Here is a 20,891-nt window from a genome sequence, read left to right as displayed (position 1 = left end):
AAGAGGAAGGAAGTTCACACTGCCCGCTACAAGAGTTCCCCTCCAGGATGTGCCCGAGGAAGTTTCTGGAACCCCCAACCTTGCCCACACTCCTGGCTGTGCCCCAGCTCTGCATTCTCCCCACCTCCCAATCAAAACAGCCAGCCCTAAGTTCTCTGGCTCAGTTTTCATTTGCAGCTCTCCTTGGAGACTTCCTTCCAGGGGTCCCCGTTAGAGCAAGCTCATGTACACAATAAACGGAGTCACTCCGCAGCAGCTGGCGAGTGTTTTCAATGAGTTGGAAAATCAGGTTGAATGTATCATTAAATATGGTGCTTACGCCGAAGCCCAGACATGCAGGCTAAGTGCTTTGTCATTAGACCTCCTTTACCCACTCCCCAGCCCCCTTGCCTTCTCTTCACCTTCGTCTCTGCTTCTCCAGGGTTTTTAAAGTTAAAATCTGCCTAAGTATTCTATTAATATGTTTTAAGAGATGCTTCTTCAAGTAAACAGTTCTTTGCCTTAGGGGTCAATGTGATCTTTTGCTAACAGGAGGCACGTTGGCTTGTGTATGTACATGAGCTCATGAGTGTGTCCCTGTGTGTGCGGGGGCTGAATACATGTTTACCTTGGACACCTGCCCATACAAGTGTCATTGTGCTTGTATTTCTGTCCCATGGGCATCTGTGCATCTCACACACACACACACACACACACAGGCTCCCAGAGCTGTAGGTGCTCTAGTTTCAGTTTCTGAATGTCTTGAGAGGCTGGAGTCTGTCTAGATGGATGGATGGCACTCAGACGGCCACCAAGATGTGTTTTCCTAGCTGACCAGGACCGTCACCCCACCCCCCATAGTCTCAGGACCTTCAGCCCAGGGGGGTCAAGTCTTCAAAGGTCAGCTGCCCGCTTCTGAGCAGGCATAAACCAACCCAGCACAGCCTTCCTTTTCTCCTTCCACCCCTGCCTCTCTGCTCTCCTCCTAATGGTATCTCTTCCCTCCCAGCCTCCTCCGTCTTCACTTCCCTTCTTCAAAGAGCCAGATGTTACACAAGCTTGACAAGGACCCAGAGAGCACAGACACTGGAATGGGAAAGGCAGGGGAAACCATCTCCAAACTCTCACTTCATGGATAAGCAAACTGAGACTCGGAGGTGCAGCGATTTCTCCCAAGTGCCCAAGGAGGTAATGGGAGAGCCAAAACCAGAGCTCGGATTTTCCCAGCCTCTTCCACAACTCTGCCCTTGGAGGAGAAAAACCATTTCATGGGCTCTTTTGCCGCCCCCCTCAAGCCCCACCCATGTCAGAGCGTCGGGATAGAGTGAGTGTGACCAGGGAAGGTCCCCAGTAAGGGAAAGAAGTCTGACCTCCTTCCGGGAGGTAAGGACTTCAAAGGGATTCTCTTCCCAGTGAACGGGAAGGAGGGGGCGCTGAGACACGGAGGCAATGGCCCTGCTGCCATCAGACCTTTGGTGTAACTTTACAGGTGCCGCGTTGGTCCCCACACACCCCCAGCTCTGCCACGTGGCCATCAGAGTGCTGGCACCGACCGGCATAACCGTGGAAAGAAACGAGAAAGTGCTGACATGAATCCCAGCTTTTAGCCCTGGAAGGGGCTGGAGAGGTGGACGACCCTCCAGTTCAGTCCCTCGTGTTATGCAGGAACTCTGCACACGGGGACCGAGGACTTGCCCCAGTTCGCTCAGGTAGGTCCAGGGTTGCATCCCTAGAGCACCCTTCTGTTTACAGACCCTTCGCATCCATTCTCCCGCTTGGAGCTGGTCCTGATGATGCTCCTATGAGGACAATGCTTGGCAAGCCTCGGATGAGGACACTAATTCGACATAACGTGCCCACGTGGCAATAGTGTCCCCACAAGCCCAGCTCAGCTGTCTCTCCTCTGTCTACCACAGCCTATTGTTCCTCTGCTTCCCTGGAGACAGAGCAGAAGACAGAGGCACACGGAGGGAGGAAGCAGAGATCGGGGACACAGGTGTGCCTGGGACTCCCCCCAGAGCACTGCCCTCTGCAAGGCCCCCAAGAAGCCAGGCTGACGCGAAGGCTGAGGAAGGGGCGGGTATGATTCGTTCTCCAAGGTCAGGGGCGCCCTCTGCTGTTAGCACAGTGAATTGCACGGCCCCAGCCCATGCTCAGAGACTGTCCATTGAAAAATCAGGCAACCGCCCTGCGTCCTGCCAGAGGAAGGGCTTATAGAACAGGGTCAGTGGAAATGGAACCAGAAGGCCTTCCTCTCCCTGGGTGTCAGAGCTGAGTCTATCCTCTGAGGACTCAGATGGGGAGGGTGTGGGAATAGGGGAGGAGAAAAAATAGGGGGCTGCCTTAATTCTCTGGGACAGGGAAGCCTTTTATTTGGGATTTAGGGCAAAGGCAGATGCCCCTCTCCCCTTCGTCCTCTCCATGTACTGATATTTCCAGAAGCTCCTCTCACTTATTCAAAGACCGAGCTGTGCCAATGGAGCGAACAGCCCCACAAGGAGCCCAGAGGAGACACAGCATCCGCGAAGATTCTACTCAGTCACCCACCAGCCTAAAAGTTAAAAAAAAAATGTCCATTTTGGCAGCTTTGAACCTGGGCCAAAGCGGAGTGTAGCAGCAGGAACAGCACAGGACTAGGAAGCCTGGGATCTGGTTCTATGTCTACCACTTATTACTTATCGTTGACTAAGGCTTTTCTCTCTGTGCCTGTTTCCTCTCCTGAAAAATGGGCCTTCTAATACGCTGCCTTCCAACTCAGAGATGTGTCCTGGAAAATTCACTTAGGTATACACAGCAGCGTTAGCAAATGGTGCTGATGCTACCTTGCTCTGTTTTCTTTCCCACGAAATGGGCAGTTGTGGTGGGAAGGTGTGGACAGAGCCAGGGCCAACTTCCCTGCCCGGAACTCTTGACTTTGAAATGTCGCTGGTGGTTCCATCTTAGCCCTTAACCATGTCACTGGGTTCCCACCTTAAGGCAAGGCATTGCCAAGGTTGTATAAATAAAAATGCTGTTAGTGGGGCAGCACAGTAGCCGAAAACTAGACAATCCCCTTAGCAGTCAGCCTCCTGGAAAGCAGGGGCTGCTCCCAGCTAGGTCCAGAGGATCTAGGACTGGGGGAGGGGAACTCTGCTCAGGAAGGCAAGAGAGAGCAGGGGTCAGGTCCCAGCGACAGCATGAGGACCCTAAGATAGGGGCATGGAGGCAGGGAGGGAAAGGACAGCTTTCTCTTGAGTTTAGGATTGTCCTGGGACCAGCCCTGAGTTGACTTTAACTGACAGAGAGGTCAGGAGCATTAGTGAGAACTCGCTGTGAGGTGGGGCTCCCTCTGTCCCTGTGCCCGGGACAGATCCTGGACTTCACTGACCTCAGCACCTGCCCCAGTGCAGGCAAACTGCTTCCCCAGGAAGCAGCACCCAGCAGGCACACACGAAGTATTGCTGTTGTTATTATTGTCTCATCATCATTGTGGTAACAGTCCTGGCCCTCTTATTTCCTGCACGATGTTCTCTTATTTGAATTTCCATTTCCTCATCAGCAAAAACAAGAATCATCTTTGCCCCCCCTCAGCTCCCGGGGTTGCAGCGCGGAGAGGGAGAGAGGTATCCCAGGTGCCTCTGCGGAGGAAGGTTCCAGAGGGACCCCAAATGCTATTATTGAAGGCTGAGTGTTCCGTGGCAAAGAGCTGCTGTAGCATCTCTACCTGCACTTGATCTGAATGTGCACATTACTGTAATGCCCCAGCGCTGCCGTCAGCACCGGGAAGGCTGAGCTGTTTGTAACCACGAGACACATGAAGATCAAATGGTAGAGGGAAGCTCGTCTGGCTTACCTGAGAAAACAGGGCCGCTGGCTTTGAACACAACTGGCATTGAGGCGTGGCCACCTGCGTCACATACCGCTGCCCAGGGCTTCCTGTGGGGAGGGAGGAGAGACGGGGGTGAGGAGACAAAGGCAAGGAGAGCATGCGTCCTCCGGGGGCACCACGAAAGAAAGAGAGAGAGGGAATCCAGTTATAATCCCACCCCCGGTGCCATTACGGATGCTAGAAGTCCTGTCTGCCTCCACCTGTGCTCTGAGAGCACCACCTGCCCTCCACAAAACTTCCTGGGCCCCTCAGAGCTGGGCTGAGTGCCTGGTCCTTGGTTTCAGGCTATTCCTCTCCCTGCTCTCTCATCCAGAGCGACAGAGGACCCCAAGGCAGCCAGTCTCCAAGGCTCAAGTTGCAGGGAGGGCATGGCAGTGAGGTGATGCCCTGACTGGACTTGAGAAGTGGCCAGAGGTGGAAACCAATGGGCAGCACAGAATCCTGTTGAGACCCTCACGAATGTCCCCTCAAGGCTATGGCTGCCTTTTAATTATCCCTAGGCCTCTCCCTCCTCATGGTAGGTCCTCCCAACTTTCCCACCACGCCTCCCTCGATGTACATTTGCAACTGTTTCCAGTACTGGGGGGCGGGGAGGGTGGCTGGGAGGGATGTCATCTTGCCTAAACCTTACTCCCCATGGGATGGCCAGACACTCATCCCCCTTTTTCTTTTCCCTCCAGACCCTGGGGAGATCTCTGGGCCTTGGTTTTGTCATCTGTATGGTGGCAGTAGTCGTCAATGCTCTCCGAGGACCCAGGTCACTCCCAGCATTCTCACTGTCCTCATTAGGCCCCCCTCTCCCGACACCACGGGCCAGCAAGGCCTGTGCCCCTCGGCGTAGAGATTCTGCTTGGTCACCTCCTTCTCCCCTTCCCCCATCATACTAGGAACTTCCCCCCAGACTTGCTGCTTCATTTCACCCTTTGGTTATGACAAAACATACACACTTATCATTTTAACTATTTGTAAGTATACAATTCGATGGTGTTAAGTACACTCACAATGTTTTATACTATCGTCACTATTTATACGCAAAAGTTTGTCATCATCCCCAATATAAACTCTATTCCCATTAAACAATGACTCCCCCCATTCCCCCTGCCCTCATCCCAAGTAACCACTATTCTACTTTCTACCTCTATAAATCTGTCTATTCTAGGTGCCTCATATAAGTGAAATTATACAATATTTGTCCTTCTGTCAGACTTGTTTCATTTAGCATATTTCCAAAGTCCATCCATGTTGCAGCACATGTCAAAATTTTATTTCTTTTTATGAGTGAATAATATTCCATTTTATGGATATATACCACATTTTCTTTATCCTCCCATCTGTCCATGGACATTGGGTTGTTTCTACCTCTTGGCAATTGTCAACAGTCGTGTCACACACATGGATGTACAAGTATCTGTTTTGAATTCTCTCGGGTATATACCTAGGAGTGGAATTGCTGGGTCACATGGTAGTTCTCTGTTTAACTTTTTAAGGCATTGTCAAACTATTTGCCCCAGTGACTGAACCATTTTACATTCCCACCAGCAATGCATGAGGCTTCCAATTTCCCCACATCCCCACCAACCTTGTTATTTTCAAGGTTTTTTTAATCATAACTATCCTAGTAGGTGTTAAGTGGTTTAATTTCACTCTTAAACCCCCTCAACGCCCAAGATGCTTGTAGTTTTGTATGACAATGGTCCTAATCTTGTATTCCATTAGGTATAAATAATCCAGTTTAAGAGGGAAAGCTCACAGAGGGCAGGAACTGCGTATGGTTCCCTCAAGACCACCATTTTCACTTTCATGTCTCACTAGGAGGTGACCAGGGTGGCCTGCAGAGGAAACAGCTTTCTCCCTTAAGTCCCAGAGTCCAGCTGTGTCCGCCCTTCCCGCTGACAGACGCTGGAATGCCAGAGGCCTCAAGGACAGTCTTTGATGAACCAGGAGAAAAAGAAAGAAAAGAGAATAAGAAAGAGTTGGACGAGCCTGAGATAGAAAGGGCAGGGCCCAAGAGTGAAAGCAGGGAGAGGAGAAGAGAGATTGAAGGGGGAGCTAATCACAACATCCAATCTCCAGAGAAGCGGATTCCGCAGCTCCTTCCCTGCACCTGATTCTTCACCTCACGGATCTGAGCTGGAAAATTACAGAGATTCTGCTGTCCAACTCCCTGCCACCTCAGCCCCTGCCACTGAGGCCAGAGACAGCCTCAGGTGCCCCCCCAAGGACGCCAGTCAGGGCCCAGGCAGACTGGAAGATCCAGCTGTTGTCAACACAGCTGTTGCTCTGGGCTTTGCCAAGGGACCTGTCATTGCAGGCCTTTGAGGGGTGCAGGTTACTCCAGGAGAGGGAGGGCCCAGGAATCTGTGGGTGCGGTTGACTAGCCAGTGGCTACATCCCTGCTTCTTCTTGTCCAGACATCCATGGAAAGGCAGAAGAGACGCTCAGAGGCTCACTCACCCGAAGGGCAGGATAGGGAGATGCGTGGAAAGGGACGTGGAGAACCCCGGGGAGGCCAGGAGAGCAGGCCGGGGGCAGAGGGAGGCCTGGGACACGTTGATCAAATGTAAATCGACTAAAGTGGAACACGTTCCCCTCTCTCCCCGTCTCTCCCCGTCTCTCTCCCAGTTACTATCAAGGCAAAATTTATGAAGGGCTTCAGGCACTGGATATTCCTTGTATTTCAATCTAACTTTTTGCAATCTCAAGTGAACAGCTTGGCTGCTTCTGCCTGTCAGGGAATTTAAATTGCAGATGGGATGGTGAGCCAGCCACCCAGGCAGGAGCAGCCCCTCTAGTGCGCACCATCATTGCCTAGCAACCAGGCTGGGAAGAACCTGACGAAGCTGTAGAAAGTTCCACTCTGGAAAGTGCCCTTGACCCAGGGCACCTCCTGGGAAAAGAGAGGGAGTTTCCCAGAGAGAAGAGACAGCCAGGTAAGAGGTCTGCTCAGTCAAGGAACGCAGCCAGGGAATACACCCAGTGCCACTGGTGTGTCCTTTTTCACATACAGAATCCCCTCTGGCCTCTGCCTGGTTTTTGACATTCCATTGTTTTGGAGATTGTTTTCAAACCAAAGATGCCGTCCTTCTTCTCTGTGTGCCCTTCACACCTCACACATCGACAATGTGCGGAGAGAGACGAGAATGAATAATCCAACACACACACACACACACACACACACACACACACACACACACACACACACACAATCACATGCAGAGATAGGTAGGTGCTTATGCTGTTAACAACTAACCGTCAGCAAATACCCACAACAGATAAAAGGAGGAGGAAACCTATTAAGTCTGCTCCCACTTGGACCTCAGTTCTCCAGGACGGAACCGGTATGATTATGGCCTTTGGCCTTGATCAGAGTTAGTGTCAGTAACGTGTTTGCTACACTTAACATCCTAGGAAAGAGCACCCCAAAGGCACTTAAGGCCATAATCAAAGCAAATGCTTTTACTTAAATAATTGGCTTTGAGAATAAAAATGTAAATAGTACCCCAGTGTGTGTGTCAAAGTTTACACATATTGGTGTCCCATCAACTTTGAGGCAAAACAACCCTCCGCACACACTCATGGAAAACACACCCACATCACACACACCCTTTTCTACCGTGTGTGTCCAGGAGATACCTAATGTATTTTCTGGGTTTCTGCTCTGAGTTGAATTGCGTCTTTCCTCCAAAAAAAAAATAAGATATGCTGAAGTCCTCATCCCTGGTATCTCAGAATGTGACCTTATTTGGAAATAGAGTCACTGCAGATGTAATTAGTTAAGATGAGGTCATGGTGGATACGGTGTCCATAGGACTGGGGTGTCCTTCTAAGAAGTCACACGGGCCATGGCGAGACACAGAGACACGGGGAGGATGCGATGTAAGGACGAAGGCAGAGACTGGAGAGCTGCAGCTGCAAGCAAGGAACACCAAGGACTGCAGCAAACCAGCAGAAGCGACAAGAGGCCAGGAAGGATTCTCCGCTATAGGTTTCCGAGGGAGTGTGGCCCTACGACACTTGATGTTAGACTTTTAGCCTCCGGAACTGTGAGACGATACATTTCTATTGTTTTAAGCCACCCAGTGTGCAGCCCTAGGAAATAATACAGTCTGCTCTCTGTCACTCTGCTGAAGGGGACCAGAAAGGCCCATGTGCTGGCAGTGCCAACTCGGAGTGAGATAGAAGTGGGTCCGCACAGGAACGAGCCCGGGCCCTCTGGATGCAAATGCCGGCGTGGAGTTGAAGGGTTTCAAAATCTTTGAGACTTTGGGCAGAGAGCTGGATATTGGCTTTTTGGCTAAACCGTGATTTTTCATTAAGGGTTTGTTCAGTAGACAATCCCATGGCCCTCGAGCATCCCGTGGGGGAGCAGTGTTTTCAGAGTGCTGAGGCCGGTGCCCTGGCCCGCATCTTCCTCACACGTGTCAACCCCACTCACTGGGCACTTCTCCACTGCTGCCTGGCCCTGTCCTTTAGCTTGTCCTGCCCCTCCAGGGGGGCACATCTTCCAGGGCTGGCACTACGCTGTGTCCTTCACTGGGTCATGCAGAGTGCTGTGCGCTTAGTAGGTGCTCAATAATGTGTGGGAATCAATGCACAAGGCATACAAATATGAAAACCATGATTCACACAGAGACGCCTAGTGAGTCGCCACCAGTGGAATCAGCGCACCAACCCATTCATGTCTGAGTTGTTATTATTGCTGTGTTATCAATACCCCATTCACGGTGTCTCATTCAAGTGTATTCGCTTCGGGTACCTATGTCTTCCTGGAAATTCTAGAAGGTAGGTAAAATGGGTGTGATCACCCCATAGGTCAGAGACGAGACATAGGTAGGATCTGAGTACTGGACCAGTGAGGCAGCTGGACGTGGAGTGGGCCAAGAGTTGGGAGCATATGGTTCTAGACCTGCCCACTGATAGAACAAGTTACTTCACCTCCCCTGACTGAGTATCAGTGTCAGCAATCTGTTAAATGAAGGTAGTTATGCCTTAACCAACCTGCAAATGACTCTTTGGCCTCTGATTTCCCAATCGTGGTAGACACAGAAAAGTGCCACAGGTCCCCTTCTGTGGTCGAGGTCAGCTTCAGCTGAGGGCACTGAGCCCTCAGGGGGATGAGCGAAGAAGTACGGGTATCAAAGGCCAGGTCCCTTTGCCTGATGAGTAGTCCTCAGGCCGGAGCCCCAGGCTTTGGGGCCCGCACCCCAGATTCAGTCCAACGTCCTCCTCTTCCCAAACCTACCTCCTCCCCCTTCCTTCAGAAGTGTGGGTCCCCAAAGTCACCCTGCAGCCCAAACTCCACTCCAGCATCTGCATCTAGAAGGCCCGACCTGCAGCACCAACTCGCCCCTCTGCAGACTTTTTAAAAATTGTAGTAAAATACACATAACATTAAATTGATCGTTTTAACCATTTTTAAGGGTACAGATCAGTGGCGTTCTGTACATTCCCAGTGTTGTGCAACCATCCCCCCATCTTTGCTGTCTTCCCCAACTGAAACCCTGCACCCATTCAACACTAACTCCCCATTCTCCCCTCCCCCAGAAACCACCATTTCACTTTTTGTCTCCATGAATTTGACTGCTCTAGGGACCTCATATAAGTGGAATCACACAGTATTTGTCCTTTCATGTCTGGCTTACGTCACTTAGCATGCTATCTCCAAGGTTCATCCGTGTTACAGCATTTGTCAGAATTCCTCCCTTTATGGCTGATTAATATTCCACTGTACGTACAGACCACATTTTGTTCATCCATCCATTCATCTGTCAGTGGACACTTGGGTTGCTTCCACCTCTGGCTATTAAGAATAATGCTGTGCATCTTTATTCCCAGCCTGCCCCTAGGTTCTTCATGACCACTTTTTTTCCAAAGTGAGAGACTGGCATGGACATATATACACTACCAAATGCAAAATCGATAGCAAGTGGGAAGCAGCCGCATAGCACAGGGAGATCAGCTCGGTGCTTTGTGACCACCTAGAGGGGTGGGATAGGGAGGGTGGGAGGGAGGGAGATGCAAGAGGGAAAAGATATGGGGATATATGTGTATGTATAACTGATTCACTCTGTTATAAAGCAGAAACTAACACACCACTGTAAAGCAATTATACTCCAATAAAGACGTTAAAAAGAAAGAAATAATATAATACATGTGACATACTGGCACACTGTAAAGAAAAAGAGAGAGAGAGAATAATGCTGTGCAGATATGTTTTTATCTCACGCCAGCTTATCTCCATATACAAATGGGCCTTCCTAGCCTCCTTCAGGATGACCAAGAGGTAAGAGGAATGGCAGACATGGTCAGAATTTCCCAATCATGGGGTTAAAAAGGCACAATTTCTCTAGCTCCCCTGGCCTCAAGGATGGTTAGCTGGGCAGTATCCCAGGAAGAGGTGCTGGTGTAGACAAGCAGACAAGGCAATATCTGTTTTCCAAGGTGCAAAAACTGCACAAGGTATGGAAGTGAGGAATGACGGAAAAGCACTGGGGCAGCCCAGAAAGCGTTCATGTCCTCTGTCCTCGCTAGGCCATCTTTCCCTGTAACACTGCCTGTGACATTCCCTTCAGAGAAGGAAGTGAGCAAGGGTTCCCCACTCTGCAGTTTGCCTTGCCCAGCACCCCCTATCCACACAGCCAGGGGGAGCCCCGGGAAGATGACTGTATTAGAAATAATAATCCCTGACCTCAAAGAAAAACATGATGGATTGCATTCATTCAGCAACAGCTTCTGAAAGCCCGACTGCACCGGGCACAGTGCTAGGCGTACGTCACTTCGCCACTGAGACCACCCTTCCAAGAGCTCAGGAACCCGTTAACCGGGTCTCCATATATAACAGCAGAATAATGCAACCAAGCACACGAAAACTGCCCTAATGTCTGTCCTCTTTGGGAGGAGACTGTCCCCGCTCCAAAGACCTGGCCCCTTGACCCTTAGGGCAAGTCCCAATTCTTCTGCTCCATCTGTTCATTCATCCAGGCATCCCATGGTTGTCTTTCCATCTGCCAGGCACCATGTTGGGGAAGCAGAGGTCAAGAGTGCCTCCCAAGCGGATGAGAGGAGCCCCCGTCCACATACACGCATTGTGAGAAATATCGCTGGGGATGCATATGTGCCCTTCGTCGCAAAACAAAAAGAGAGCCTCTGACCCAACTCTGGTAAAAATGTAAGCACACTGTCCTCTGCCCACATGGTCAGTAGTCAGTGGGTTTGGGAACAGCATCTCTGGCAGCTTTCTCTGTCAGAGACCTTGGGCTGATCAACCTTATTCAACCACCAGCAGAGCAGTGGGCCAGCCCTTACCTTCAGAGACCGCCCCCCCTCCACTGCGTCCTTAATACCCACCTCAGCACCAAGTGGTCCCTGACGAAGCTTCAGGGACCAGCCATTCAGATAGGGACTTGGATGCCGGGTGTCACCTCAGGAAGGAAGGAAAAACCCAAATTGAAGGCACGTGAGCTTCCCCTCGGTGCCAGAAACCCTGCTGCCTGTCACAAGCCAGACATGATGTATAGGAATAATAAGGCCCCTTGAATTACCCATTAAGTACTGTCAGCAAATCACATGATTTCTTTTTTAATATTGCACATATCTGGCCCCTGGAAAATGATGATGATGCTATCTCCGCCAGCTGGATAATAAACAGAGCTCCCCCCGCCCCGCCGCCCCCATTCCCCCTCCCCGCACCGAGCCAGGGAGACACAGCCCCTCCTCCAAAGTCATATCAGAGCAAAGGCGAGGAAAGAGAGACTCAGCCCACACTCCGGCTCCTGCATCTTGGGCTTCAAGCCAGCACTCTTCTGACTGCCTTCACGGATACAGGAGGGTTCACAAACTTCCCTACCTTGTTCCTCCCTCCAGCCACCTTTCCATGGCTTCCCAGGGAGCATGGCTGCTGCGTAGATGTCACTTGCTCAGAGTAGCCATCACTGACTCCCCTGCGTAACTAAACCAGGAACCCTCCACGATTCTCCCACCAAGCGCCTGTGGTTTCACTTCTAGCATCCCACCTGTTTGCTTGTTCAATGCATCAGTCATGAGACAACATGCCCCGGGAAGGCAAGAACCATGGCTGCCTTGTTCACAATTCAGCCCCACTACTGGCACACAGTAGGACCTCAGGAACCACATGCTGAGTAACTTAGTAGTAAATGCTCAGTAAACCCTGCGTGACTGAACTGGGCCACATTTCCTAGAGCAATCAGCGCACGGCGAACTTTGGTGTGCATCAGAATCACGCCACAGGTTTTCTAAACCACAGACCGCTGGGCCCCATCCCCAGCTTCTGATTCAGTAGGTCTGGGGTGAGGGGAGGGGCGGCCTGTGGATTTGCATTTCCAACCAGCTGCGAGCTGATGGCAATGCTGCTGGTCCAGGGACCCCACTTTGAGAATCACATCCTGAGATAATCGCCCATAAATGAAGATACCCGTTTCCTGCCCTTCTGCCTTCTCATCAAATTTATTGGAGCTGTCCACATGAGTACAAGTGACAAGGACAGAAAACAGAGCTCTCTGGATCCAATCTGTCCTATGTAAATAAAATTCTTCTCATCCCTAATAGTGGGAAGGTAAACTGAGGCGAATGGATGCAAAGTGAGGTGGACTGTTCAGCAAGTTGGCACAAACAACACAGAACCCCGCACACCAGATACACAGCTTCCTGTTCCAATCACTGGGCTGCACTTTTCTGACACCAACTGTAGAAATGAGTTGGCTTCCAAGTGGCTTATTAGAGAACAAATTATTCCCTGTTTTGCTACTCTTTCCATTTGAGTTAATCTGCAAGTCTAAAGTCCAAGCAGGTGCCAGAGTTATTCCTGCAACTGGCACCAAACTGCATTCAGAAGCACAATTAGCACTTCGTTAATGTGCCTCAGAATGGGATGATCTACATATTACCCGAAGGCCGCCTCAGTCCCCACCGCACTTCACCTTAATGTGCCAAAGTGCAGGTTGCCCTGCTCACAGGCCTTTACAAATCCAGCATTTGCCAGGCAGCTGTCCCGAGCTTTTCATTTGAAGAGAGCAGGGAGGACCCCCTGGTGACAGCAGTTAAGAATCCCAGATGCAACCTCTCTTCTTTCTTCCTATTCTTTTTCTTCCTGAACTATTCAGGCCACAAACAAACGGCGGGGGGGGGGGGGGGGGGCGCTGACGGGGGCGTCCTAGAAAAGTGGGCACCTGTGCCACAGCACTGGGGAGACACAGTGGCCCAGAGCCAAGTGTTGGAGCACAAGTATGGAGAGGAGGACCCAACCAAGGGACAGCTCAGCTCAGGGTCTGGAGCCTGAACACTGTGAGAGGTTCCTGCATGGGACGAGGGCCACAGGGGGAGCCTGGTGTGGGGTGCTGGAGCTCCAGAGGGTAAGGAGGGAGTCCCAGGAGGGGGCAGCCAGGCGAGGGGTATGGGTACCTAAGAGGATTGGGAGGGTCTTCCTCACCAGGTTAGGGGGACAGCCTGGGACAGGCTGGGAGGCCAAGAGGGATGAGGAGGGCATCTGTGCCAGGAAGGGGTGATGGTGGCAATGCAAAATTACATAAGGGGAGATTGATCAAATAAGAAAGATCAACAGGAGCCAGATTTCCCACTGTTAGAGACGGAAGCTACAGGCACAAAAAGGATGAAAACTAAAGTGAATCCTGAGGTGTTAGATTGGAATTTGGGGTATCTATGTGAACTGATGGTTTTTAATATTCAGTTAGATAAACATATAAATACACATGCCATTGTATGTGCAGACATACATGCACATATTTCTCCACTCTGTCCACCAAGAGGGTCTGGGAGCCACCCCAGTACCAATGAGCACGCCTAGCCCTTAGATCTTGGTTTCTAAATACCATTCTCCACTGAAAGGAATCAGGGCTCCCTGAAAAATGGGCTGATTCCAGACAGGGGCAGGGAAAGTACAATACGAATTTGGAATATCTTACTTTACCGTAAGTAAGGAAGCACTCAGAGAATGATGGGGACTTGTGAAAAGGACACTAAAGCTAGCTTGGAGGGATTCCCACCGGGCAACTCTGAGACAACTTCAGCATCAAAAGACGTAATAATAATAAGGTACAATCCACTGAATAAAATATGAAACACAAGTTCATCCTGATATAGATAAATGAATAAATTGAAGTTTGATAAGGAACGGGATATTCACCTAATCTCAAAGCATCTCCACACATGGTTACTTACAAAAAGGAAAAGAGTAACTTTGCCGTGGAGAAGGCTGGTGACACCACCTTAAACAAAAGTAATCAAAGACTATATCACCAAGTCTGGGACAAATCAGAATCATGAGATGCCTGATAAGGTGCAATAAGAAGGGCACAGCATCACTTCTGTGGAACTCCTGCCGAAGACGCACAGCCTGAATCTAATCATGAGGAAACATCAGACAAACCCAATGGGAGGGACATTAGTCAAAAGAGTTGGCCTGGAGTCTTCAAAAGTGTCAGTGTCTGGAAAGTTAAGAAAGGACCGGGAATCTGTTCCAGAGTGAAGGAGATTAGGGAGACACAACAACGAAATGCAGTGTGTGACCCTAGACTGGATCCTTTCACTCTAAAGATCATCACTGGGGCAGCTGGCCAAACTTGACTGGGGTCTGAGGATTAAGTGTTAGTAATGAATCAGGTCACTTCCTGCCTTCGATGATTGTTTATGGTCACGTAAGAGCACGTCCTTGCTTGTAGAATATATAAACTAAAGTATTCATGGGTGACGGGCATCATGTCAGCAACATACTCTGAAATAGCTGAGGAAGAAAAAGGTTTTTTGCACTGTACTTGCAGCTATTCGGTATAACTGAAGATTGTTTCCAATAAACCATTCAGGAAGCTACAGCAATGATGACAGCAACAGACCTGAGTCTCCTGCAGCCAGCATTATCTGGCCGTGCTCTCAATGAGCTCAGTCGGCTTAGAGACACTGCATGAGTCAGCCTCACGCCACCGGGGTGAGGTCATGGTCATGCCTGCCATTTTAAACATCCTGAGTGGACGAGTGGCTTGAGGGGAGATCAGTGGATGCTGTGCCCTCCGGGAGCCCTGCACTGATTCTGGGAAGGATCCAGGCCACTCAGATTGGGAAGACGGAAGTCTATCGCTGATGTGAACGCTGGGTCTTTGGGGAGGGGAGCAGTGTCTTGGCTTCCGATTCCAGGTCTGGTCCTCATGGGTGCTACTCTCTAGGGCTCTACCCTCAGAGGCTTTGCCTCCTCCACCTTTTCATGCGGAAGGCTGGCTGGGCAGGAGTGTCTATGCCAAAGCCTATCCTGGAAAGCAGATGTGGTCCTCTCGGGGGTCTGACCTGCTCGCCAAGGATGAGAAGCCTCCTTCAGTGTAGACTGGCGTTCACACCTGTGCTCCACAGTGCAAACACAGCAAAGACCTACTAACTGATTCACCCCTAGAACAGGGTGACCAGGTGGTGAGGGGTCTGACAACCACATCGTGAGAAGAGAAGACCCAGCAGAGATGGGACATCTGTCTTTAAACGTTTGAGGAGGTGGCCCGTGGGGGTGGCTGGATTTATGTCACGTAGCTCCAGCTTAACACCTAGAACCAATGGTGGAGGATGAAAGGCAGTGGAGTTCAGCTCCACATAAGGAAGGGACTTTCTAATACTGGATCTAGCCAACGCGGGCCAGGGCCCGTGGGTGGGCTGGGATCCTGGAAGTGGGCAAGCAGACATTGAAAGGCCATCTGGGAGGGGAGCTGCAGCAGTGACCTCGTCAATGTTAGGATGATTCCAGGGATGACCAGATTACCCTGTATGGCTCTGACTAGGAAAAGAAGCCAGAGCTTTAGTGAGCAGAGTGAAGACAGCATTCCTGGGCTTTGCTTAGGCCAGTAGGACAGTCCCACCAAGCCAGAGCACCTCTGTCTCCCCAGCAGCTCACCTTCTGCCACCCGCCCCAACTTTTCCAGCATCTAAGGTGAGTAGACACAACAAATCCTGAGGAAGGACCAGGACCTCACGGCTCCTCAACATTGTGTCTGGGACTCCGTGGCCTCCCAGATGTGCGGCCTCTCCACCACCACCACGGAGGCTGCCCCCCCACCCCGAGTCCAGCTTGGACCATAGTCCCACGTGTTCCCAAAGACCTCTGGCCCCTCCCAAAGGCAAGATGGCTGGCCTGCCTGGTGAGTCTCCTCCTTCCATCACCTGTTTCTCTTCCTTCGACCCTTGAGTCACTGTCCCTACATCACACAGGTGAACAAGCCTCAGGCTTCAGGTTACAAATCCTAAGCGGAACCGGAGGGCTGTGCCCTTCCTCCCACTTTACCAAAAGCTGGTGAAGAAGAGGAAAGGTCATCGGAGCCCCCGGAAAGAAAGAGTAGGGTGCTGCAAGATTCATCATTATGCCAGTTCACCCGGAGACAGAGGTTAGGTCAGCGCGGAGAGTTTCCCACGCGCAAAGCCATCACCCACTGACGAGTCCAGCAGATACACATACACTGTACGGTTTCATATTTGCGTTCACTGCTCTGGTTGGATTTATTAAAAGAAAGAGACAGGGCTTCCCTGGTGGCGCAGTGGTTGAGAGTCCGCCTGCCAATGCAGGGGACGCGGGTTCGTGACCCGGTCCGGGAGGATCCCACATGCCGTGGAGCGGCTGGGCCTGTGAGCCATGGCCGCTGAGCCTGCGCGTCCGGAGCCTGTGCTCCGCAACGGGAGAGGCCACAACAGTGAGAGGCCCGCGCACCACAAAAAAAAAAAAAAAGAAAGAGACAGTGATTTTTAAAAAGGTAGAGAAAGGGGACTTACAATAGCACACAGGGATAATGGGTTGTTGCACTGGATGCATTATTCCCCAGGGGCCGGAATAAAGAATTAGAGCAGTGAGATCTTATTTGATGTTTCCATACGCCTGTTGAATTTTCAGCTTGGATGCAATACCAAGCAGACCCAGTAGCCAGCCCCTCCCTTCTCAGCACTGCCACGACAAGTTTTAAGGGAGACCAGTTCAGGCTTATTAGACACTTTTATTATTCAACTTATACCCCACCCAGATCCGTGGGCACAAATCACTTTTACATAACCCATGTATTCACGCACATATAGTTAGCAACTTTGTGTCTCGGAGTTTAGCAGCAAACTCAAAGTTGAAAGCAACCGACAGCCAGACTTTTATTTTCACGGTACTGTTGATAACCCCGCTCCACGGGCTCATCTGCCCAGTGAACGTGCCATGGGCAAGAACGGACGGTGGGCTGGCACACCCAAGACCTGGCCTCTGCACTGGCTCTACTGCTAACTTACTGGTAGCCTTCAGAAGGCAGAACCTTCCCTGCCTCTGTGATCATACCGGCTCTATGTACTTCAGAGAGCAATGAGGAAGAGATCATAAGATCATGAGAGGAAAGTGCTCAGAACAATAGGAAGTGCTTTAAACCTATGAAATTAGGTGCCATGTAGTCAGAATCAGGTTTAAAAATGGGATCTGCTTTCCGCGCCTGACAGGGGTCCATACGGCTTTGTCCTGGATTCCCGTCGTAACTTAAAGGGAAACTTTCACAATGTCCGGAGCCCTTGACGCCCTGCAAATGAAGGAGGAGGATGTCCTCAAATTCCTTGCAGCAGGAACCCACTTAGGTGGCACCAACCTTGACTTCCAAATGGAACAGTACATCTACAAAAGGAAAAGTGATGGCATCCACATCATAAATCTGAAGAGAACCTGGGAGATGCTTCTGTTGGCAGCTCGTGCCATTGTTGCCACTGAAAACCCAGCTGATGTCAGTGTCGTATCCTCCAGGGATACCAGCCAGCGGGCTGCTGCCACTGGAGCCACTCCTATTGCTGGCTGCTTCTCTCCTGGCATCTTCACTAACCAGATCCAGGCAGGCTTCTGGGAGCCAAGACTTCTGGTCGGTGGTTACTGATCCCAGGGCTGACCACCAGCCTCTCCCAGAGGCCTCTTACGTTAACCTGCCTACCATTGCTCTGTGTAACACAGACTCTCCTCTGCGGTATGTGGACGTTGCCATCCCACGCAACAACAAGGGAGCTCATTCAGTGGGTCTGACGTGGTGGATGCTTGCCCGGGAAGTTCTGCGCATGCGTGGCACCATCTTCCGTGAACACCCATGGGAGGTCATGCCTGATCTCTACTTCTACAGAGATCCTGAAGAGATTGAAATGGAAGAGCAGGCGGCAGCTGAGAAGACTGTGACCAAGGAGGAATTTCAGGGCGAATGGACCGCCCCACCTCCTGAGCTCCCCGCTCCTCAGCCTGAGGCAGCGGACTGGTCCGAAGGTGTGCAGGTGCCCTCTGGGCCTGTTCAGCAGTTCCCCACTGGAGACTGGAGTGCTCGGCCTGCCACTGCCCAGGCCACCGAGTGGGTAGGAACAACCACTGAGTGGTCTTAAACTGTTCTTCCACAGACTCTTAAAACAGAAATAGGTTGATGAAAAATAAACAGTTTCTTAAAAAAAAAAAAAATGGGGGATCTGAACACAGGGCTGTGAAACATACAGAGGTCTGAGTCATGCTCTGGTCCCACCCCTCATTTCACAGGTAAGAAAGTGGGCACCATGGGCGGCACAGCTACTCGCAGGACAACGGCAAGAGCAGTCAGGTTTGGATGAGACAGTTAAGGTGCATCCCATACTTGAATGCCCACCCAATGGCCACCTAGCCTCTGCTTATCTGCATTGACGAGGAGCTCACTTCCTCAAAGGCAGTGCCTTCACCTTTGAAAGGCTTAGGAGACTTTTCAGAAGCATGAGGAAGGAGAAGCAATTTCTGTGGCCTTTTCTCTACCCATCATTTGGCCCAAGAGATACTAAAGACGCCGCACAGACTGCTTCTGCTCCCTCTTCTGTACAATACCTGGTCAGTGGGGCTGTTCCCTATGATACTTCTCTCCTTCAGTCTGTGCACCCCTGCATCACTGGCTCCTTTGTTCACTCCGCACATCAGTCTCTGCCGTCCCGGTTACCCTGCAATCAACGTGCTCTAACTTGCCCAGCACTAGCTCCCAGCTCATCTCTTTGGCGTGGCCACCTTGTCCTTGGCAGCTGACGGTCTGAACACTCAGGACCTCTTCGGTCACCTTGTGTCAGAGCAGCTACTGTCAGCAGCTCCTGAAACTGAACAGGAAGCTGAGGGATCAGGCCTGGACAAGCAGAGCTCCACGTGCTCCAGTCCACTGTTGATACCTGGCACAAAAATTAAGGCCTTGAAACAACCCAGAGAGGCGGGCACAGAGCCTGCGGCTTGGCTAGGTGCTGGTCAGGGGCCAGCACCTTCCTTCCGGCAAGGAAGCCCCTGCACTATAGAAGATGGCAAGAAAGACCGTTGCCATGGTGACTGTCGGGCAGCCTAGACTGTTGCCGGTGAGGAAAAGGCACTTAGGAAGGATCGCAGTGAGATGCAGGAATTCACCCACAACCACTACCCAACCCAGCAGGGGCGTTACCGACTCCAGCTGTGCCTGGGCCGTTTCCCTTGTGGTCCACGAGGAGGAGGGGGCAGGGCTGACATTAATCACCCTATAGGAGAAGGGGAGGTCTTCAGGGGTGTGTGTGTGCATGTGTGTGTGTGTGATATGTGTCTGTGTAATGTGTGTGACTGTGTAGTATCTGTGGTGTGTGTCTTTGGGGGGGTGGTCTGTGTGTGTGATACGTGATGTGTGTGATATGTGTGACGTATGTGATGTCTGATGTGTGTGTCTACGTGTATATTTGTGTGATGTGTGTGGCTGTGTATGATGCGTATGTCTGTGAGTGTCTCTATATGATTGCGACGTGTCTGTGATGTCTGTGTGATGTGTGTGTAGTGTGTATCGTGTGTGTAATATCTGTGATGTGTGTGTCTGTGTGGGGAGGATGTACTCTGTGTAATACGTGATGTGTGTGATGTATGTGATATACGTGTGATGTGTGTCTGTGTGATGTGTACGTGTTGTGTGTTTGTGTGTGATGTGTGTCTTGTGTGTGATTGTGGTGTGTGTGTCTGTGAAGTGTGAGGTGTCTGTGTGTGACGTGTGTCTGTGCCTGTGTGTGATGTGTGTCTGTATGTGTTGTGTCTGTGTGTGATGTCTTGTATCTGTGTGCTGTATTGTGAATGATGTGTGTGAGGTGTGTCTGTGTGTGAGATGATGCGTTGAGCTGACCAAGCATCAGTGCCTTCTTGGGCAAAGCCTCTTTCTTTTCAGGCCCAAAAGCACAGGAACTCTTGGAGCACCTGGAGGGTGGTGACTTGAGGCTGAGCGAGTCACCCCTCCCCCGTGCCCCCCGGGAGCAGTATGCATGCTCCTCTATTAGCATTAATTACAATGTGCTCTAATCATTTGTTTACAGGCTGCCTCCCCCACTGAAGGAGGGAGGAGCTCGAGCCCAGGGGCTGCGTCTCCTATTTCTGCCCGAGTGCCAGCACTACTTTGTGTCCTCGGCACAAGGTAGACGTCCAGTGAGTGTCGCCTGACTGAATGACTCTGCCAAGGCCAAGATCAGAGCATCTGCACTTCATACAGCAGTGTTCAAGTTCAAGCTCATTCAAGGAGCAGCAGCGGGGCTCTCGCTCCGCTGGGCACGGCGCTGTCATGGAGTCTCCTCACCACGGGGTCCACGCAGAGCGAGAGGGACACTCAGACTGTGGCCCTCCTTCTCCTGTGGCAGGGACACAGCGCCGGAGGCAGGCCCACGGTACTGGTCAGTGGCAGCGCTGGAAGAGGTGCCCGGAAGACCTCACCACGCGGGCATCCACTCTGCAGGTTACCAAGGAAGGACTGGTCTTGTTTCACATTTATTTAGTTGCTTTTAATTTACATCCAGTCCACCTGCTCTTTTTGGTGTACAGGTTTACGCGTTTTGGACAAAGGCATAGAATTGTGTAACCACAAGGAAGATACAGAAACATTCCCTCACCGATCTGTTTCGTTTTCTTAAGTAACCACCCATCTTTTTTCTGGCCCCGTTTTTATTTCATATCCCCTTTTAGTGGAGACGTGTTAACTGAAAACTGAGTCAGTTCCTTCCCGTAGCCTAGTCAGATCTGCCCCTCCTCTGAGCCCTATTTGACATTTCAAAGCAA

The 20,891-nt window shown here is 51.0% G+C and overlaps 1 protein-coding gene and 1 long non-coding RNA gene across 2 annotated transcripts in view; one reads left to right on the top strand and one right to left on the bottom strand.

Annotated features, from left to right (window-relative positions):
* Nucleotides 1–20,891, bottom strand: part of LOC109549262 (uncharacterized) — a 328,196-nt gene that overhangs the window by 126,596 nt on the left and 180,709 nt on the right. The window contains exon 2 of the long non-coding RNA XR_002175505.3: nt 3,812–3,894. This is a non-coding gene — a long non-coding RNA (uncharacterized lncRNA). The remainder of the gene's footprint in view (nt 1–3,811; nt 3,895–20,891) is intronic.
* LOC101338352 (small ribosomal subunit protein uS2B-like) lies at nt 17,305–18,238 on the top strand. The gene is given in 2 exon segments (XM_033863279.2): nt 17,305–17,724; nt 17,726–18,238. Coding segments are annotated over 2 exon segments (852 nt in total). The 5' UTR covers nt 17,305–17,370; the 3' UTR covers nt 18,224–18,238.

This window comes from Tursiops truncatus, chromosome 9 (genome assembly GCF_011762595.2).
Source record: "Tursiops truncatus isolate mTurTru1 chromosome 9, mTurTru1.mat.Y, whole genome shotgun sequence".
Taxonomy (NCBI): domain Eukaryota; kingdom Metazoa; phylum Chordata; class Mammalia; order Artiodactyla; family Delphinidae; genus Tursiops; species Tursiops truncatus.
The sequence above is the reverse complement of the archived record's forward strand: the minus strand, read 5'-3'. Positions and strand labels throughout refer to the sequence as shown.